Source organism: Eubalaena glacialis, chromosome 10, assembly GCF_028564815.1.
Source record: "Eubalaena glacialis isolate mEubGla1 chromosome 10, mEubGla1.1.hap2.+ XY, whole genome shotgun sequence".
NCBI lineage: Eukaryota > Metazoa > Chordata > Mammalia > Artiodactyla > Balaenidae > Eubalaena > Eubalaena glacialis.
Window position 1 is genome coordinate 8,585,064 of NC_083725.1, and position 19,914 is coordinate 8,604,977.

The 19,914-nt window shown below is 51.8% G+C and overlaps 1 protein-coding gene across 5 annotated transcripts in view; it reads right to left on the minus strand.

Moving 5' to 3' along the window:
* The window catches only part of PKNOX2 (PBX/knotted 1 homeobox 2), a 258,254-nt gene that overhangs the window by 52,857 nt on the left and 185,483 nt on the right, over positions 1 to 19,914 (minus strand). For all 5 annotated transcript variants that reach the window (XM_061203226.1, XM_061203224.1, XM_061203225.1 and 2 more), the window contains one exon: positions 8,849 to 8,988. In XM_061203226.1, coding sequence (XP_061059209.1) covers positions 8,849 to 8,988 — 140 coding nt within the window. The remainder of the gene's footprint in view (positions 1 to 8,848; positions 8,989 to 19,914) is intronic.

Consider the following 19,914-nt stretch of genomic DNA (forward strand, 5'->3'; position numbering starts at 1 on the left):
TTCCCTCCTGGCACATTAAAAAAAAGTAATAAATGTGAAATCTCAACAAACTGGTTGTTAAGGCTGGTCTACAAGGGCGAGAATACAAAGAACCTAAAACTTGAGACCTGGTAGGATCTCATGTCCAGCCCCTTCATTTTCTTCCCAGTTTTACTAAGAAATAATTGACATGCATCACTGTATAAGTTTAAGGCATGTAGCATGATGGTTTGATTTACATATACTATGAAATGATTACCACGATAGGTTCAGCTAACATCCATCTTCTCAGACAAAATAAAAAAAGGAAAAGAAAATTTTTCTCCTTGTGATGAGAACTCTTAGTGTTTACTCTCTTAACTTACCTATATATGATAGAGCAGTGTCAGCTATAGTCACCATGTTGTACATTACATCCCTAGTACTTATTTCTTTTATAACTGGAAGTTTGTACCTTTTGACGACCCTCCTCCGTTACCCCCTCCTTCTACACTTCACCTCTGATAACCACAAATCCAATCTCTTTTGCTCTAAGTTTTCTTTTTAGATTCCACATATAAGTGAGATCCTACAGAATTTGTCTTCCTCTAAGATGTATTTTACTTAGCATAATGCTTTCAAGGTCCCTCCATGTTGTCATAAATGGCAGGATTTCCTTGTTTTTTTTTTTTATGTCTGAATAATATCCCATTGTATATACATGCCACAACTTCTTTATCCATTCATCCATCAGTGGACATTTAGGTTGTTTCTGTGCCTTGGCTATTATAAATAATTCTGCTATGAACATGGGGGTGCAGATGTCTTTTCGAGTTAGTGTGTCCATTTTCTTTGGATCCCCAAAGCGGGACTGCTGGATCGCAGGATAGTTCTATTTTTAATTTTTTAAGGATCCTCCATACTGTATTCTAGAGTGGCTGCACCAATATACAATCCCAACAACAGTGCACAAGAGTTCCGTCTTCTCCACATCTTTACTATCACTTATCTCCTGTCTTTTTCATGATCAGCCCCTTCATTTTAAGGGGAGGTAACTCAGGAAGAGAAAATAGAAGTATCTTGCCTGCAGTTAGGCAGCTAGTGAGAGGCAGTTTCTATCCAGTCCCCAACGAGAAAGCACTGGGGGAAGGTTTGGTGTGGGAAGGGGAGCTCCATCCATTTTGTCATGGCAAAATGACAGTGACACACCCACACACATTTGGTAGCACTTTGTAACTTACATTTCATGTGCTTATTGCACTGAAACACCCAATATTTTTATTATTCCCATTTTACTGATCAGCAAACTGAGGGGCCATGTGGTTAAATAATTACATCAGGCTAATAAGTGACTGAGTTGAGATTTAAATCTGGGTATCCAAACTCCAAATTTTGTGCTCTTCCCCCTTTCCCAGGTACTGTTTTTGAACCATTATTAGAATCACTTCATCCTCCTCCCCCTTTTTTTCTCTACTGGCCTTGAGTCCTATGTGTCCTGGGGTCACAGAACTGAGCTGCCACGTTTACCCTTTGAGCATCAGGACCCGTGCAGCACAAGACAGTCTCTACCTCACCAAACGGGTTTCCAAAAGAACCTTCTCTCATAATAATACTTCTGTGTGTTGGAGAAGGCTTTGACGTTTTTATAGATCTTTCATTTTCATCTTATGCCTACCCTGTGGGAAAGCTTATCCAAAGAGGTTAAATGAGTTGCTCAGTGGTAGAATCAGAACTTAGGCTGAAGTCTTAGTCTTATGTTCTTTCCACTTGACCACAAACTGGCCCAGTGCTTGGGAAAATCAGAGAGTGGGGCTTAGAAGGGCTAGACTGGCTTAGTCCAGCCCTGGTGAGAAGCCATGGGCCATGTGAGCCCTCAAAGCCCCAGCTTGCTGGCTCCCCGCCCCTCCCACCCAATGCGCCCCCCCCCCATTCGCACCAGCGGGAGGCCCAATGGCTGGTGTCTTCCCTCTAGTAAGGGGGACCGATCCAGTCTAGTACTTGTCGCAGTAACTCCTCACAACTGTGGCCACCATTCATTGTAAGCCTTGTCTGTGCCAAGCACTGTCAGCTGTTAGCATTGGTCATCTCCTTTCATCCTAACATAAACTTGTGAGGATAAAAGTCATTGGGATTCCAGGCTCCTGGATCTCTTATCCGTGTGCCTTCTCTTGGAGGGGTACCTGGACTTCTCAGCTCTGCCTCGGCCAGGTGGTGAGCTGTGGAAGCATCAGGACGCGCTGCCTCTGAACACACCTGCTCTCTGGGCCAGGCAGCCGCAGCCTCTGGGCCTGCCAGCGGCATGCGCAGAGGCTGGGTCCGGGGCGGGGGCCTTCGAGATGCCGGCAGGAAGGGCAGGGAACAGGCTTTGCCTGGTGCCGGGGGAGAATTGAGCACGGTTTGACTTTCAGATTATGGCTCCAGCAGGATTGCTCCCCTGACTGTAGTCAACAGCTGAGATGTTTTCTCAGATGTCAGTGAATCCAACTGCTTCCAAACGCAAGGAGTGTCTGCTGGAGCCCCAGCCCATAAAACCCAGCTCAGAATGCAGCCTGGAACATCTGCTCCCAGCACCTAGTCCGGAAGCATCTGGTCCTGACTCTTCTGCTTGGAATGGCTAAACCTCTCCCACACCCTTCTCAGGCCACCTCACCCAGCACGTTCCAGGCATGACCAAGCTCTATGCCAGGGAAGGCACAGGGTTAAGCCCCAGGGTCAGCTCCCTGGAGACAGAACACCCCTTGGTCACAAGGTGGAAGAGTTCCCTCAAAGACAATTTATTAGGAAGTGCCAGTTCCCAGGGTCCTGGCCAGGCAGCTGCTAAAGAGGACAGTCACACAGCAGCCAGCCAGCCCCTCTGCCCAGCCCCAAGCCCAGGGGGCTCCTGCCTCCCCATTCACCAGCCCGGCCCCAGGAGAGGCCGCTTGGCTATCATTTCCCTTGGGCTTCACCTCCCTTGGGAAAAGCAGTGCTACTCTCCTACACTGTGCTGTGGGCCAGAGGCCTTGCAGTCAATTCCACATATACTTTTTTGAGCTCATAAGATGTGCCAATTTTATATTATAGCTACTTCCTATGCCTATCTTCTTGCCACTCCCTGGGCTGACTCTTTTTAATTCAGAACCCCTCTTGGAACTTGACACGATGCTTACACGTAGCAGAGCTCAGTAAATGTTTAATTGAATCGCAGTGCAGGACCACTCAGCTGGGAGCCCTTTCCTGTCTTGCCTCTTGCTGGATCGCTCCTCAGCATTTACCTTCTAGCCCGACCAACCCCTGCTTCCATTCCCTCAAACATCTCATAGCAGCTAACGGCTGCAGAGTACTCTCCACATGCCAGATTCTTTATCCAGCACTTCATGGTATTATCTCATTTAATCCCCATGACCAACCTAATGAAGAGATGGCACTATTTTCAGTCCTATTTTACAGATGAGGAAACAGAGGCCCAGAAAGGTTTAGTGCCCAGTGGCGGAGCCAGAATGGAAACCCAGGCGATCGAGGTCCACAGGCCCTATTCTTCAGCCTGAATATCACCTCCCTGAATGCACCAGATGCCTCACATGCTGAAAAGGCCACGGGGACCATGCTGGCCCCTTTGTTTAAAACACCCCCATCCCACCCCAACCCAGGCAGCAAACACCGATCTGTGTGTTAGATATTATCATATATCATCTCATTTTAGTCTAGCTATGACTATTTCCTTTTTTACAGTTGAGAAAACAGATTCAGAGGGACTAACTTGCCCAAGGTGACCAAGCTGGTTATCACCACATCTATTTTTAGACCTTGTCCCACAGCTCAGTACGGCTGCTCTATGGCCTTTGTCCCTCTAGCTATTGGACCATTAGGACCGAGCCTGAACTTCAGTGACCTTTAGAGGGATAGTCTCAAGGGAGCGATCTGAACATTGCCCACTGCCCCGTTCTGATCTTTCCCTAAACAAGTGTGGATTCTAGAGGGATCCAGTCTGCATGCAACAGGGGCAAATGTATTACAAACAAGGGGTTAGCAATGTGTACTGCTTTCGTTGAACTAGAAGTGGACTTCAGCTTGAACTGTCTAGGGCTGGGTCCCACACGGGCAGAAGCTCTGAGTGCGGTTTACAGAGAGCTGAGACTGACAGGAAGAGCTACAAACACTACACAGAAAGGTCGAGACTCTGACAGCTGAGAAACTAAAGACTGGTTTGATGTGGGGTTTCTGGAGCTGCTGGGAAGGAACTCATTAACGGATGAAACAGGAAAGCCTTGGAATCTACCTGGAGAACGTGGAGGCATCGGGGCTTTGCTCAAGCAGATGTTAAGAGATGGACGGCGCTGGGCAGAATCTAGGAAGGAGAAAATTCACTGCCTTGGGGTTCGGGTGAGAAATCACAATTGCAAACACTTACATAGCGCTTATTCTGGGCCAGGTTCTAAGCATTAATTCGTTAAGCGGGAACATTTCAAATTTAGAACCGGGGAGTGGGCCAGACAGGTCAGTGAGGGCCAAGGAGTGTAGGATTGTGGCTAATGCTATGAGTTAAAGCATTCCACAAAATCGGCTATAAAGGTGCTGGTAAAACTGGGCACCTGTACCTCGGCTACCTGCAGGGGTTTGTGCGTGAGGCTGGAGAGAGCCAACTGTGTGCATCTCTTCCCACCTCTGTTCAGCAGCACACTGGTAGCTTGAAACGGGCCATGGTGGATGCAGTTACACCACGGAAACCGACAGATGCTACATGAGGGCTCTCCCCTCCCCTCTCCCCCTAGAGCCAGTTAGCCAGCACACCAGCCTGGAACCATGGAATATGGACGGGTCCTGCCTCGCCTATTTAAGGAATCCGCTCAACAGGCCCTGATTTAGTACATGCTCATCCAAGCTGCTGGGTCTAAGGTATTGTGTAAGGCGCCGGGGATAAATCAACGAAAACACACAGACCCTGACTTCATGGAGGTAACGATCTAGTGGTGGAAACAGAACTAATATTAACACAATCCGTTCAATTGTGAGTTAACGCCACAAAGGAGAAATACAGGGGCCTGCAGCCGCCTCACCCTCCCCACCTGATTCGCAGCTCAATTCTCTGGCATTTTTCCTGGAGAAGCAAAGCACAGCTGTCCCCACCCTTCTCTCGCTGTTCCTGCCTCCAGGCCAGCACTTCCCTTCACTAACAGGTAACTTCTGCAGCGCCCAGCGGGCCATTTCCTGGGTCCCCAGACAGTATTTCAGCCTCAGGGGCGGAACCCAGCGTTCGCAGAGCCATCTCAGCAGAGCCCCCTCCTCCCCCACGGCACCTGGCCAGGCCCCGCTCCTGCCACTCTTCTGCTCCCCAGGACATCACGGTTTCCATGGGAACCCACTCACTTCAAAGGGGAACGAAGGAGACTGGAGGGGAGGAGGGAGAGTGAAAGCTGGATCAACCTCACCCTCTTGGCCCCGTCTCTGTGCTGCTGGCAACCTAACCTCCAAGCTCCCGGCCACCTAACGCCATCCAGCCCGCAGCCCACCGGTGGAGAGGTGGGGAGGTGTGGTCCAAGCTACATTTTAACTTCTTGGGGGGAAAACCCCAGGGGTGAGGTGGACCTGGGGAAGGAGAGATCTGAGCTGGGTCCAAGCCTGCGGTCTTTGGACCTGCCTCCCCTCGGCAGACCCCTCTCAGCATTGCTCCTGGGCCACAAACACAATTACCCGCGATGTGCATCCAATCATGGGGTCTGCTCGGATTAGACTGCAATCATTAATCTGAGCGGGAGCTCCCGGTTGCCTTGCTGATTAGCCCAGATGATGCTCTGGTATGATCCAATTAAAGACAGACTCGGCCCCCCTTCCCCCTCCCCCCACCCCACACGCAGAGTTTCCACTTCAGAAGGAACCAATACATTTCATCAACACATCCTCCTACACAAATACAACCTCAGGGCACCGGGAGGCTCCCTCCCTCTTGTCGCACTGCCCGCTGCCGCCCTGCGGGCCTGGCCAGGGAGGGGCCTCCCCCACCTTCGTTCTTCTGTAGTTCAGGGAGGGGCCTCGGCGGGGACTCCCAAAAGTCAGCGCGGGCGCTAATCTCCGTGGAGAGGGGCTGGTTACATTTATGGACATGAAATGCCGACTCCCCGATGTGCTTTGAACAGCCAGGCCGCCCCAGGCAGGCAGATCTAATTAGAATTACCCGACCCTATGGGAGGTGGAGTGCCTCCCCTCACCCCGCAAGGGCGGTGGAGAGGGCGGCTGGCACTAATGGGAGAGGGGTGGTCATGGGAGACACCCTGGGGGCCCTGGGGCAAGCAGGGCTGCAGGAGAAGGATCTGGGCAAGGGTGCTGATGTCCCTCTGCCCCGGCGTCCTGAGATGCCGGGCAGCCTTGTTTGGCTGGACTGTTGGTGGCATCCAGCCTGGGATTTCTTCTTCATGGTCAGGCAGCTGCAGAGATAATTTGCTCAAATGCCATGGGCTGTGAGGTGACAGCCCCGTGGGAGAGGGTGAATCTCAGGTGTGGAGGTGAGGCATGTTGGTTGAGGGAAGATCTGGGCCTTTGTACTTCAGGTGACATCATGGTGGACAGCTCCCTTGGGGAGGCGGCCCACCTCCTGGCTGGGCCTGGGTGGGGTCTGAGTCTGGGATCTTGGGAAGGGCTATGGAGCATGTGGAGCCCATTGGCGGGAACAAGAGAACCGTCTGCTTTGTGCCAGACATGGAGCCAGGTGCTGACACGGGCTGTCTCGTAATTCTTGCCGAACCGCTGATTAGGTTCTATCCTGAAACTAATGCTCAGAGAGATGAGTGCAAGGAGGAGGTAGGGCTCAAGACTAGGTTTCCAAGAAGCTTTATGTTAGGCCACTAATTTGGGGTCTTTCTAGACTAAGATCTGTGCTCACTCCAGGTCCCTGCCCCCGGGGGTCCGAGAAGGTGTCAGGGATCCGTCTCCAGTGCGAATATGAATCACCTGGGATCTTGTCAAAGTGCAGATCAGGAATCCTCAGGTCGAGTGGGGCCTGAGATTCTGCGTCTCCAATGAGCTCCCAGGCGACGCGATGCTTCTGGCCCATGGACCGCACTTGGAGCAGCAGTGATTTAAATGGGGTGTGATGACTGTACGCAAAGTCATCAGACCACGGGGCAGTTTTCAGAGGCCAGGCCACTCTCGCTCCCTGCTTCTGTTCCCCCACCAGGCACAAGGTGAGACTACAGGCCCTGTGCAGTCTCATCTTCCCACGCCCAGCTGCTCTGGCCACTGGCCGTCCTGGGAACACACCAGGCTCGCCTCTGCCGGAAGCTCCTGCCCCTCCCATTTCTCCTCCTGCTGAGCTCTCTTACTCAGCCTTGAAGATCAAACTCTACTGCCTCTCCCGTGAAGCCTTCTCTGTCAAAGCTCTGACCACTCTGTGTTGGTTTCTCGTTTGCATTATGTCTCTGTTCCTGGAGAGGCAGGGAAGAGCCCATGCATAACCTTTAAGATTTACCTCTTTCCCCTGGAGCCCAGCACAACGCCTCCACGTAGTAATAGCAAGGGTTCAAGGCAAGTGTGAAGGGAGGACAGGAGTGCAGGTCCCATGCTGGGGGCACGGGAGCTGGGGTCCTCCTCAGGGTCTCTGACAGGTCCTGTGACCAGATCCCGGCATTCTTTGGGGCCCAAGGCAGAGGTCTCTACCCGCAGGAGCTGAACCTGGCCTGTGCGCCAGGCAGGCTGGGGCCCGGGAGCTGTGTTATCCAGGCCTGGGAAGGACCTTGTGTCAGGATCTAGGGATCAGGGCCTACTGCTTTGGACTCCCAACTGTTGGCATTAGAGGCATTCAGCTCATCTGAGTAACTAAAAATAATGCCAGTGACAATGATAATAACGGCAATAATTACCACCATTGCCATAAAGCCACTGTCATGGGCGGGGCTGGGTGGGCCGGTCCACGTGTGACTGGAGTTAGCACCCGCTGCAGTGCACGCTCAGCCAGGGGTCGGCCCCACTGCTGATGCACGCGAATGTATGTGCTCACACGAGCGAATGTGAGCAAGGGTCCAACCTCAATACTGAGTGCCGACTTGGGCATCTTTTCTTAGTGATGTGGGCTCCCCATGGATAAAGGAAGACCGAAATCCCTGCTGGGACCTCGTTCAGGTCTGCCCTCAGAGGACCGCATCTTCACCCCAACAACGTACACAAGACAGACCGGAATTTCCCTGAGCCCTTCCCACCCTCTGCTACATTCAGGGCCCAGCCCTGGGTACAAGGGGCTGATGCAGAGTAAAACGAGACAAGCCGCCTGGTCTCAGCAAACTGCCCATCTCGGGGAGGGTGCCAGAACCTACACAGTCGTGTACAACCTCTATTGCTAAAAACCAAAGACTACCATGAATCACAGTGTGGTCCAAGCACCAGCTGCATTAGAGTCGCCTGGAATGCTTGTTAAAAATTCATATCCTCCTCCTACAGCTTGACCTACTGATTCAGCATTTCTGAGCACGGAGTCCAGATATCTGTGTTCTAACGAGCGCTCCCAGTGGTTTCCAGGCGTACTAAAGTTTGCTCACAACCGAGTCCTGGATGGCGAGTGTTGGAATGAAGGCGACAGTGGGGCACGTGGGCCAGGACAGTCCTGGGGCAGCTGCCCGTTTGCTGAGTGAAGGGCTCTGATGCTCGTCAGGGCTCATCTCCCCAGCTGGGCTGAGGAAGAGGCCCTCCTGGAGGACACAGCCCAGGCCTCATCTCCCTCCCTGGACAATTCCAGGAAGTGGGAGCCAACCCCTGCATGGCCAGCTGAGGGCTCTCTGGAGTGATTTCAGAGAGAAGGGACCTGGCCCTGGCTACTGGCTTCCATGAGCCCACCTGCTGGCCTGCCCTCACATCTCTCATGGCTGAGCTGGGCCTGAGGCCGCCTGGGGGCTCCTGCGCGCGGCCCGGCTGAAGAGTCTCCTACCTGTACACAGCTCGCTTGTCAGCCTCCAGCTGGGCCTGGGGGTCGATGGGGGCACTGGGCACAGGTGTGCTGGCTGCAGCCGAGGGTGCGGAGATGTGGACAGCCTGGGCCTTAGAGGGGGCCTGAGCGGTCGCCGTCATCTGCAGAGACAGAGAGGAGGCGTGGGTTAGAAGGGCCAGGACCGCTGGCTCCCCGGCTGGAACTGTGAGGTCCACCTTGTCCCGTGGGGTGTGTGTGTGTGGATAAGAGAACGTGTACGAGAGAAGTGTGAGTGTATAACAAGCGTCCATTCGTACATATGCTGCAGTGGGAAGAAAGCTGGTGTTTCCTCAAATGAGAAAATTCTGGGGAACGATTTAGGACCATCCAAAATCTGGTGGTGCGGAAGTGAGCTCACTTTAAAAGCGACCTAGAGGGGCTAGGGGCCTAGATGGGGAGGGTGGGAGGGAGGCTCGAGAGGGAGGGGATATGGGGATATAAGTATACATTCAGCTGGTTCACTTTGTTGTACAGCAGAAACTAACACAACATTGTAAAGCAATTATACTCCAATAAAGATGTAAAAAAATAAAATAAAAGTGATGGTTCTTAATGCAAATTAAGGTGGTGGCCTCTGGCCAGAAGCAGAGAAAAACAGAATGATGAACCCTTTAAATTGTGCTTATGAGTCACTTGGGCTGTACTGGGCAGTGTTGGGTTTGATTTGATGACTTTGGAGAGCAGGAAAAAAATAGCTGAGTCAGTTCTCAACTGGGCAGAAGTTTATCCCATTTAACACAAGCCAGAGGTAACTTTTAATGGTTTTGACTGACAATTGAGTGTTCTGCAAATTTGGTTTACCTGGGCACTTGAAGATAAGCAGGTTGTAGTGGACAAAGAACAGATTTCTGCTCTTAGCCGTAACAAATATTTAGGGTAGTAGCTCTCCTCCTATGTTACATGTTTCTGAAGGTGCCCCTGGGGCCTCAAGTTTGTGCCAATCAGAGCAACTTTTAAAACTATATTGTATATTGGACTTTCCGTATAAGATTTCATTTAAAGAAATGGTTAAATGGCTTTAAAATTTGGGGTAACCATCATAACAGAACTTAATGCTTTTATATTTTATTTTCCTTAGTTAAATGGACCCCTGAAATGTCACGTGTGGTGACATGCCTCAACTATTGCTTTCCTCCCACTGGCCCACAGAGCCTGACAGCTCTCACCCACTGTGTTCTTGGACTTGACACCCTTGTCTGCCTCCCGAGCTAATACCTTGTTCACACCTTCATCCCCTTCACCCAACTGACACAGACTGGATGCTTAGTGTTTGCTTAGAAAATGAATGAGGGAATAAACGAGTGAACACACCTTGAAAGAATCATATATTTTACAGCTGGGAAGTTCATCATATGATCTAGGTCCCTGCTTTCTGGAAGAAAGAGTACTGTACTTCCACGAATACAAGCACAAAACACTTGCTGTCTCGTTTTCTTCATTAGATCTCTGTTCACGTGCCACATCTTCACAGTAAAATAGAGTCCCCCTGCCCCTGCTATCCCCTTACTCTGCCTTATTTCACAGCCCTTATTATGACTATATATTTCATAGCCCTTATCATGACCAGATACTATATATCTACTTGCTAAGTTATTTTCTCTCCCACCTCCAACTCAAACGTAAGCTCAAAGAGGGCTGGTTAACAGTTGTGTTCCTAGGGTCTAGAATAGCCTGGCACTAGTCAGTGCTCAACAAATATTTGTTAAATGAATGAATTAATGAGTGATGGATGGTAAATAAAATTGAGACCATAAAAGAAATATATTGTATCCCCATCATTTTTTGTTAGGAAGAAATATCCTTGTCACTGTTGGCTGAGCTGGGGGAACTTTCCCAAACTCAGTGCTAGACAGAGCATCATGGTACCTTGAGGCCAGCAAGGTACCATGCTTGACTCTTACTGTCTCCTGTTAATAGCTTTTTGACTTTGAGCAAATCCCTCAACTTTCCTAAGCTCCTCCTTTTCATCAGTAAGCAAACTGGTGTCCTTTTTAGGATTCATGAGTATTAAAGAGGTGCTATAAGGAAGAAAGTAGAAACAAATGCTGTTCTAACGTTCAAAATACAGATATAAGGTGGAATCAGACAAACTAAGTATACTTCTAATCTTCACATTGATCTGGGCTAGTTTCTTTCATTCACCAACGCAACTGATTATTTTTCCCAATACTTCTCAAGTCGCCGCCATGTACTAGGCACTGGGGTGACTAGGGTGAATGGCTGCTATAATGGAGCCCAGTTCTGGGTTTAACATGATTACTGAGCTGGCAGATCAGGAAAATGGTAGACATTTTCATTTACATGGTGTAAATGACCTCAGCAAGGTACCTCCCATGATATCCTCGTGGAAAACATGGAGCGACGTGGTCTGGTGGACCATTGTGTGTATTAGGAAGCTACACCCAAAGGATGACAATTAAAGGAGAGACGTCAGAGGGAGGAGGGCTTCTAGGAGATGCCACATGCTTTCTCCTCAACTCTCTTCTTCAATATTTTTATCAGTGATTTAGAGGATGTCTGAAGAAACGCTCAACAAACTTATGGGTGACATGAAACCGGGATCCAAACGATCTTTACAGATTTTGGCAACGTGCTAAGTCTAATAAGATTAATTCTTGTCTAATAAGTTGGAATTTAACACTTCCAACACTTCGGCCAAAAAAAAAAAAAATCGATAACATAAGTGTAGAAGAGGAGAGACATCGTTTAGCAGCACGTTTTAGTTGACAGAAGGCTCAGTATGTCCACAGTGTACTGTGTCTGTCAAACAAACAAACAAACAAAAACCCCAAACTGATGCTCTGTGAGGACCCATCAGCAGAGGCACAGCTCACACAAAGCTTCCAGCCCCACCTAAGCTGAGACAGGTGCAGGAAAGTACACTCAGAGGAGAGTGGACCAGGCTGCTGAAGGGGTTCTGAGGAATATTTGCAGGAATCTGCAATGTTAAGGAAGATGTGGGGGATGGGAGGGAGATGGAGGGACGTGAGAGCCCGCTTTGAATATCTGAATGAGGGATTAGATTGTGTCAGTTCTGTTCTGTATGCCTTAAAGCGTCAAACTACAACCGATGCATTAAATCTGTAAAATGCAGAGACAGATTTGGGCTCAACCCAAATAGTAAGTTTCCAAGCCTCTGAGCTCTCCAAGGCTGGGATGGGCTGCCTCCCGGAAGTGGTGAGTTTCCACTGGTGCAGGGGCCAAGCAGAGACTCCCGCGGAGGCGATGGACGCTCTCTAGCTGGGTGGGCTGGCGTAGGTGACATCTGAAGTCCCTTCTAACTCTAGTGACAGGCTCGGATGCCGTGAGGGTGCTTTCATAACTACTGCCCACCCCCAGGGTTGGCGTGGGGCTCAGATTAGATGACGTACGGTGTGTAAAAGTGCTTTGGAAACTCTATAAAGTTTTCCCCATACGGAGGGGTGGTTGTAGTTCTTCAACACGAGATTTCCAGCACGTGCATCTTTCATAAAGCAATGCACAGCTACGTGCACGGCTCGTTTAAGGGTAAAATACAGGGTAGGCGGGTGTGCTCTACTCTGCTCAGTCCACTAAGGGTGAATTTCCTCGTGTCCTTGAAGGAATCCACAAGGGGCTTCTATGCAGATGAGCTTCTAGGAGTGGGAGGACTGAGGGGAGGGGCTCCTTTTCCTCTCACCTCCACTTTCTAGGCAGGACTTTGGGGGAAGGTGTGGCCAAAAGCCCGGCTGGGGCCCAGAGGAAAGTGTAAATCAAAAGCGGTCACTTGTCAGCATCCCAAGATGCCCCAACTGAGAGGCTGTTACTGGGGCTAGAGAGCCGGGGACGGGGGAGAAGTGAGCAGAGCCGGCCTGAGGAGGATGATTTAAATTTATTTAGCTCCTGGGGGCCAATTCAGCAAACTCTGCATTTCCTCCAGGTTTGGAGAATGCTTATCTTCAAATAGATTTCTTTTTCTAGCCAGAGACACCCATTTCTCAAGAACTGGAGCTCAGAGGGAGAGGCCCGCAGCTGTCCCAGGGCCCGGGGGCAGGGGGATGAGGGTGTCGGGTGGTAGGGTTTTGGGGGAAGGTTCTAGGCCTAAAGAATAGAAGCGGCGGGAGAGGCTGGACAGATGGAGGGCAGAGATCCCTTGCTCTGGCCTATGAAAGCCAACTGATAAATTTTCAGGAATTTTGCAAGCCGGTTGATATCATATCGGTAGGCTGAAACTGACCATGGTGGGAGTAATTACACCACAGAAACTGGCAAATGCTGCAAATCAAGTCCTCTTTCTAACCCCCAACCAGAGAGCTGGTTGTTAAACATTTATCAGCACACCACTAGTGTCAGAGTTTCTCTCCAAGTACCTTCCTCCTATTCCCCTCGATCTGGCACATGAAGAAACTACACTCTATGAGGCCACTTGGTGTGCCCACAGCTGGTCCCAGACCCTGAGCCTTCCTCCAAGGACGGCACTGGACATCCTACCCAGGCAGGCTGTGAGGATTGATTAAGAGATAGGATAACGACCAGCGGGTGGGGAAGGGTGTCAGCATTCCCCGGGAGGGCCTGCCCGCTGGGAGCTGCGGTGCTGGGTCCAGAACCTACACAGGGTCCTTGCCGTCCTCCTGCCTCCCATAGATGCTCTAACCACTGGGCTCTTCTCTATCATCCAGCTGGAACCAGCCCTGCATTAAGCCGGGAGCAAAACGGCCCTGTCCAGATTCTCAGTTTGTGACACCTTGAGATGAAAGTTCCTGTTGCCCTGCAGGGGCTGAGAGATCCAGCCTCTCCGACAGTCTAGTCTGGCCATTAAAATGAGCAGGGGATGCTGTGTGGTGTGGTTTACGAGGTGCTCACCTGCCTACCTCAGTCGCCCTCGCTGACACTGGAACGCCCCACTGATGCTCTCCTTCCTGCTAAGGATCACCCTTTCCCAGTTGTAGGGGAGAGTGGCACATTGTGTTCCAACGAGCTAATGAAGCCTCTCCCCGGGGGTTCACGTCCAACAGGGATCCCGTGCAATGGGTTGGTGGCACTCCCATTTTACATATGAGAAAACAGAAGCCACTGCAGCAAAGAAACTGCTGGAGACCACAGACAGTTTCTGCCGAGGTTGAGACAGGAACCAAGGGCTTTCTGACTAAATCACACTGCGGGAGTGATCGTATTTAATTACTTTTCTTTGAAGAGGAGAATAGGAAGACTTTTCCCCTGAGTGGAAAGGGGCAGAAGAGGAAGGGCGCTAGCGTCAGATGGAGTGTCACTCCCCAGCATCAGGCTCTGGGTCTCCCTCCAGCCCACCCATCCTGTCGCCGGCCCCCATCTCCCCAGCCCCCAACACACCTCACAGATCAACTCCCCGAACACTGGTCGTGCCAGAAACGGTGCTTCCGGTGGAACCCAAGTAGGAAGACCAGGGTGGTTTGTTAATTGACGGTGGCTCAGTGCTACTGTGTTCATCTCCTTGACCGCACAGGGCTTCAAGCCTCAGCGTGCAAGGACCTGCGGGGGCTGCCTCCCGCCAGCTGCCACGGAGAGCTCCTCCCTTCTGCTCCTGGGAGGTGGGAGCAGGTAGCTCAGATGTGGGACACTGCCAGGGTCTTCCTAGCACCCCAGGGAGGGAGCGTGCACGAGACATTGGCATCAGACAGAACGGATTCCCGCCTTTGCCACTCGCTGCTAGCCGACCTTGGACATGGAACCTTGCCTTTCGGGGGCTTCAGTTTGCTCATCTGTGAAATGGCACTGACGCTCCCGACCTCTCACCGCTGTCGTGAGGACGGCTGTCTCCTTCAGTGGATGTGGCTGAGCACCAGCTACGGGTCAGGGCCCTCTGCTCTGGGCTTCCAGGCCCTGAGGAAACCGTTCAGCCACGTCTGCCCGCTTGCCTCTCCCCCCACTAGATTGTGGGATCCTGGAGGGACCACATCTGTTGTAGCCCCAGTTGCAGCCCCAGAGTCTGAGACAGGGTGTCCACAGCACCTACGGGATGCAGGGATGACTGGTGTGGAGTGGGTGGGCCTTCGCATCCATTGATACCTTTTCAGCTGCAGATTGACCTTCTCGACCCTGAATGCCTCAGGCCACAACAGAGAAGTCACATTTCCCGACCACATATTTATTGGGAGTGGTGGGCATCCAGCCCAGAGCTGGTCAACCTTTCTGATCCAGGGTCCTCATCTATACATCGGGAGTAGTCATACCTAAGGTGCAGGGTAGTTAGCATTAAATGAGATAATGTATGCAAAGCTACGGGCCTTCATAGGTACTCAGTGTATGGTGGTTATCGTTAACAAAATCCCTGCAGCCAGCAGCCTGCGGCCCACTCTCCAGTTGGCCACTTTTGCTTCCGCTACCTGCGCTGCCCTGGGAGTCCTGACCCTGCTGAAGGAACCCTCTCTCCCATAAGCACCCAGAGAAGTGGGCGAGGCGCGGGCCCAGGCATAGGGAGAGGGGCCGTGGTATCGTGGAAGGAGACATTACCCATCCCTAGCGATGTCACCTTGGACAAATGGCTCAGTTCCTCTGAGCCTCAGTTTCCCTCTCAGGTAAAAATGGAGCTAATAATACCTCTTGCCAGGCCTACAGTGACCATATGTGAGGGTACATTATTGCGCACCCCAAGGCTCAGTGAATCTTGGTTTCTAAGCATTTTTAATGCTTCTTTTTGCTAGCCCTCTCCTCTGAAGCCAAACCCCACTGCCTGTCCACACCCGGCCCCAGACACCCCGGCACCTACACCTCCCGTGTCCCCCTGCGTACACCTGTACCCCCGCAGCAGCCCTGCTCTGTACGACGCGTACACCCACGCACCACCCATGGGTCCTTTCTGCAAACCCTGGGCAACCGAGGTCTGCACCTTGCCAGCATGACTCAGCACAGACACCCCTCCTAAGGGGACACCCCCTCTTCTGACCTGGCAGGGTGAGGGTTGCCCATCCCCAGAGCCGGCCCACCAGGCCAGGGAAGGCTTGTGTTCTGAGAACATGGGGGGCTGCACAGGCCCAGCCCACTAGAGGCCGCTGAGGCTCCAACAGGGCTGGGCTGGGCTGGGCCTGCCGGGGGGGCTGACGCTCCCTGCAGGGCCAGGGCAAGCCAGTAGGGCCAGATCTGGTTTCCTCGCAACCAGGAGAGACTCCAAGGACCTGGGATGAGGTCAGGGCTTGAAGCCATTTAGTAAATATCAGGTTTGGCCTGAACAGGTGGGGGGCACAATGGATGGTTTTGGGGGGAGGGCACAGCCCACAGGGCGCCCCAGGCCTAGACCTGCTCACGGACCCAGTCTTGTCTCCGGTACAGCACCCCACCCCTTGCCTGCACCCCAGCAGACCCTCCTGCATGCAGGTGCCTGAAACTTCCCGACGCTTTACATCTTTATGCCTTTGCATCCGGGGCTGCCTCAGCAGGACCTGTCCACGCCTCCCCACCCTGCCTCCCCACCCCCGACCCCCCATCACATGCAAACCTATCCCTCTTTCAAGACTCAGCTGGAGGGAGCATCAGCTCTCCCAGGAAGCCTTTCCCAATCCTCCACACCCCCCGCCCGGGTAGCCTGGACCCCTGCCTTATCTGCCTGTGCGTCAAACCTTAAACCCCGTAACACTTCGGGCCCTCATTTGTCTGTCTCCCTGAGTGGACTGGATTCCCAGCTCCCATCATCATGCCTGGCTCCCATGGGGTCCCAGCGTGTTTGTTAAATGACTGAATGACCGACTGGATGAGGAAATGAGAGAGTGATGTGTTAAAAGGCTCAGGGATCCAGAATGGAGAGGAGTCAACCATGGCTCCTCCAAATACCCCGCCAACCCAGTCAGCCCAGGGAGAGGAAGGGCTGGAGGCAGAGAAGGGCAGCCCGATTTCGCTCAAAGAGCCTCCTGGAACAGCAGGCCTGGGTCACCTGCATTCTCGTCCCAGGACCGACCAGATAGAACAAACCACAGGAAAGTTACTTTGTGGTGTAAAATGGGGGTCTTAAGCAATCAATTCACTTAAAAGGGTTTGTAGGCAGTGGTTTACAAAATGAGGCTTGAAAATGTTTGCCGCCCTGCCTGCACTTCTGGGGGTTGCTGACCAGCGGCTAAAGGGACGAAGGCTGTAGACTGGGATCCAAGTCTTTCACCTCCCAGCTTCGTGCACTTTCCTGGGCACGGGCTGCTCTCCATCTTTCCCATCCATCTCTGGAGGACCCCTCACTTGTATAATAGTCCCACACCAGTGAGTTCCAGTATGTTTGTGTATGTGTGTAAGGGAGTGTGTTTACAGCTAGAAACACATACTTGATATGCCTATTGTGTTCCCAGTACAAAGGAGAGTAATTAAAGTTCAATCCAATCTTGGCTACTGGAGACGTACAGAAGATAGAGTGAAAAAATCAATATCAGGGTCATGGGTGAAAGAAAGCTGGAAAACATCATTGTACTTTTCATACCCACACTCTCAACAACCCCGTGAGGCAGGGAAGGCAGAAGTTATTCCCATTTTACCGATGCGGAATGGCCCCAAATCAGCTCCATTAGGGGGGGAACTATTAATTCTGTTTCCCCGGCACGTGGCACAGGGTCTGCAAGACCCACAGAAAGCACCTGATGTTTATGAAATGGCTGAGTGAACGAAAGAAATAGTGCTGTAATTACTTGTCCAAATTTGTATAATTCATCAGCAGTGCAGTGGGACAGGCCTGGATTCCTGAATTTCTACCACGTTGAGTTGAGTCAGCCCACGCTTCCTCCTCCAGACCACAGACTCCAACGACAACACGCACCGAGGGCCGGCGTGCTCACCCATCCCCCTCCCGCCGGGCTACGCAGGCACCGGAGCTCCTAGGAGATCAACCGGAAAGGGGGGCAAAGCGGGTTCCAGCTCCTTAGGCCCGCTGCTGGTGGATCACCTGTTCCTGATTTATTTTAAGCTTTGTCTACTTGGGCCATTAACTATTTTTGTAGCTGTTTAAAGCACTCATCCTGCTTGGAGGCAAGAGGATAGACAATAAAATGTCTGTGTTTTTTTGGTAAATATAAGAATTCAGGTAGGAAGTTCATCAAATAAAAACCCTAAGCAAGGCCATGAGAGCGAGTGTTTCTTCTAGCAAAGTCCTGTTGCTACTCCACTGTCTCCTAAATGAGGCATAAGGCCCCACAGTCAGACCCAAAGGCTATTTTTGCCTTTGCCACGATGAAGAATCCAGGTCTGGAGTGAGCTGGAGTTGAGGGACACGTCCAGTTTAAAGACATGGGTGGCCCAAGCGGGCCAGAGAGAGAGGTCACTGTGCACAGAGAGAAGAAAGGCCCAGCAGAAAATAAAAAAGAAAGAGAAGAGTCCGTTTTGATGAGTCAAAGTGAGGGAAGGCAGGTCACCCATAGGGTCCCTGGGGTGTTGGCCCCAGGGGCAGAGGGAGCCATCAATCACAGCCACAGAAAAGGCTTAGGGGGACTCTCAAAGCTGTGGAATTAACTCTATTGCTGCAGAGCCAATGTGTCTCAGCAGCAGCTGAGCAGGAGGCCCTGCGAGGCAGGGGGCTCCAGCCCTTAAAGGGATGAGAGGAATGTAAAGTGTGAAAACATCTGAACCCGCTTCTGCCCATCCCAGTTGCATGGCCTGGAAAGGGGGGCGGGATTCACAGCCAGGGGCTCCAGCCCCCTCCCCTCCCCCTCCGGTTAATGAAACCAGCATGGGGATCTTAATGACTGATCAAAGCCCATCCAGCTTCCCCAGATGTCTGCTCCCCTGGCCCCGTGCAGAGGGGGAATGATGCCGGGACAGGGAGGGAAAGAAGGTACTCAGAGGGCAAGAGAGACGGGTCTGACCTCGCCTGACACGGCTGGCCCAGCCTTAGCCTTCCTGGTACAAGATGGGTATCTCCAAGCACAGCGTCCTGCGGTCCTGAACACCGTTCTCCTGGCTCTGAGGGTTGCAGGAGGATGCAGGGGGACGGAGGGTCCCAAGCAAGTGCTTGACTTCCTTTTGAAGTGAGCTTCCCATACTGGCCCTGGACTGAGAGTTTTGCCTTTCTTGCCTCCCTCTGGTCAATAACGAGGCTGCATCCTTGGTGAATTGCCAGAACCCTTTTAATATCACCCATTGTTAAGTCATGCTATGTAAGCACCCAGCTACTTGCGTAGCAATTGGTTCCTAATCCAAACTGCGAACTGAGTGCCCACATTCATAGGGGGCTGTGCCTAGTGGCTCAGACTGGATCCCACTAGGATTTCTGCTTTCTAGTCAAATGCTCACGCGGCCAACATGCGGGGGACACGCAGACAGAGGGATACTAAGCGCTGAAAACATACACATATAGACCAGATAAAATGTTTGTCTTGCCTATAAGCCAAGGGCAAAGGTATCTGTGGAACAGCAGGTATGTGTCTGTGTTTGCGGAAGAGTGGGGGGAGGTTACTGACAGCAGGAGTTTGTGCGTGTGTGGAGGGGGGTGTTTAAGGTGAGGGTAGAGAAGCTGCTGCCTTCTCCAGTAAACCCAACAGTTTCCTAAAATTGCTGGTGGAGCTACAGAGGGAGAACTCTGCTTGGTGGGTGGTGCTGCCCATGGAGTGTTACAGGAAATGGGAGAACCTGAATGACATTTCAGAGGTGGAGAGAGTGCATGGACGACGTGAGAGGGTGGTGGTGTTACCACGAAAATTCTGGGCGGGAGACTGGAGTGGCACTTGCCGGGAGAGGGGGACAATAGCAGAGGATCCCATCAGGATCAGGGGAGGTGCTGGGGTGGTGAGAGGAGGGATTGGGAAAATCCAGGTGACAGATGGCCAGGCTGAGGCAGAGATGCAAAGGAACGGAAGAGTGATGTAGGCACTGAATGGAGGGACCACACGCCTAGCTCATATGCAGGTCTCCCTGGAGACAATGTTTTCATTAAACTATCATCGTAGAATTCCCACAGTCCCCGTGACTTGCCCTACCTCTTGGGGCATAAAGTAAGGGTCTGGATCGAGGACTCAGGTGCAACATGCTGGAATTGAGGTACAGGAGGTGGACAGCAGAGGGCGCTGTGACTCTGACAGTATTTAACAGGGAGCCACCAGAAGGAGGAAGCAGGCCACAGGAAGGGT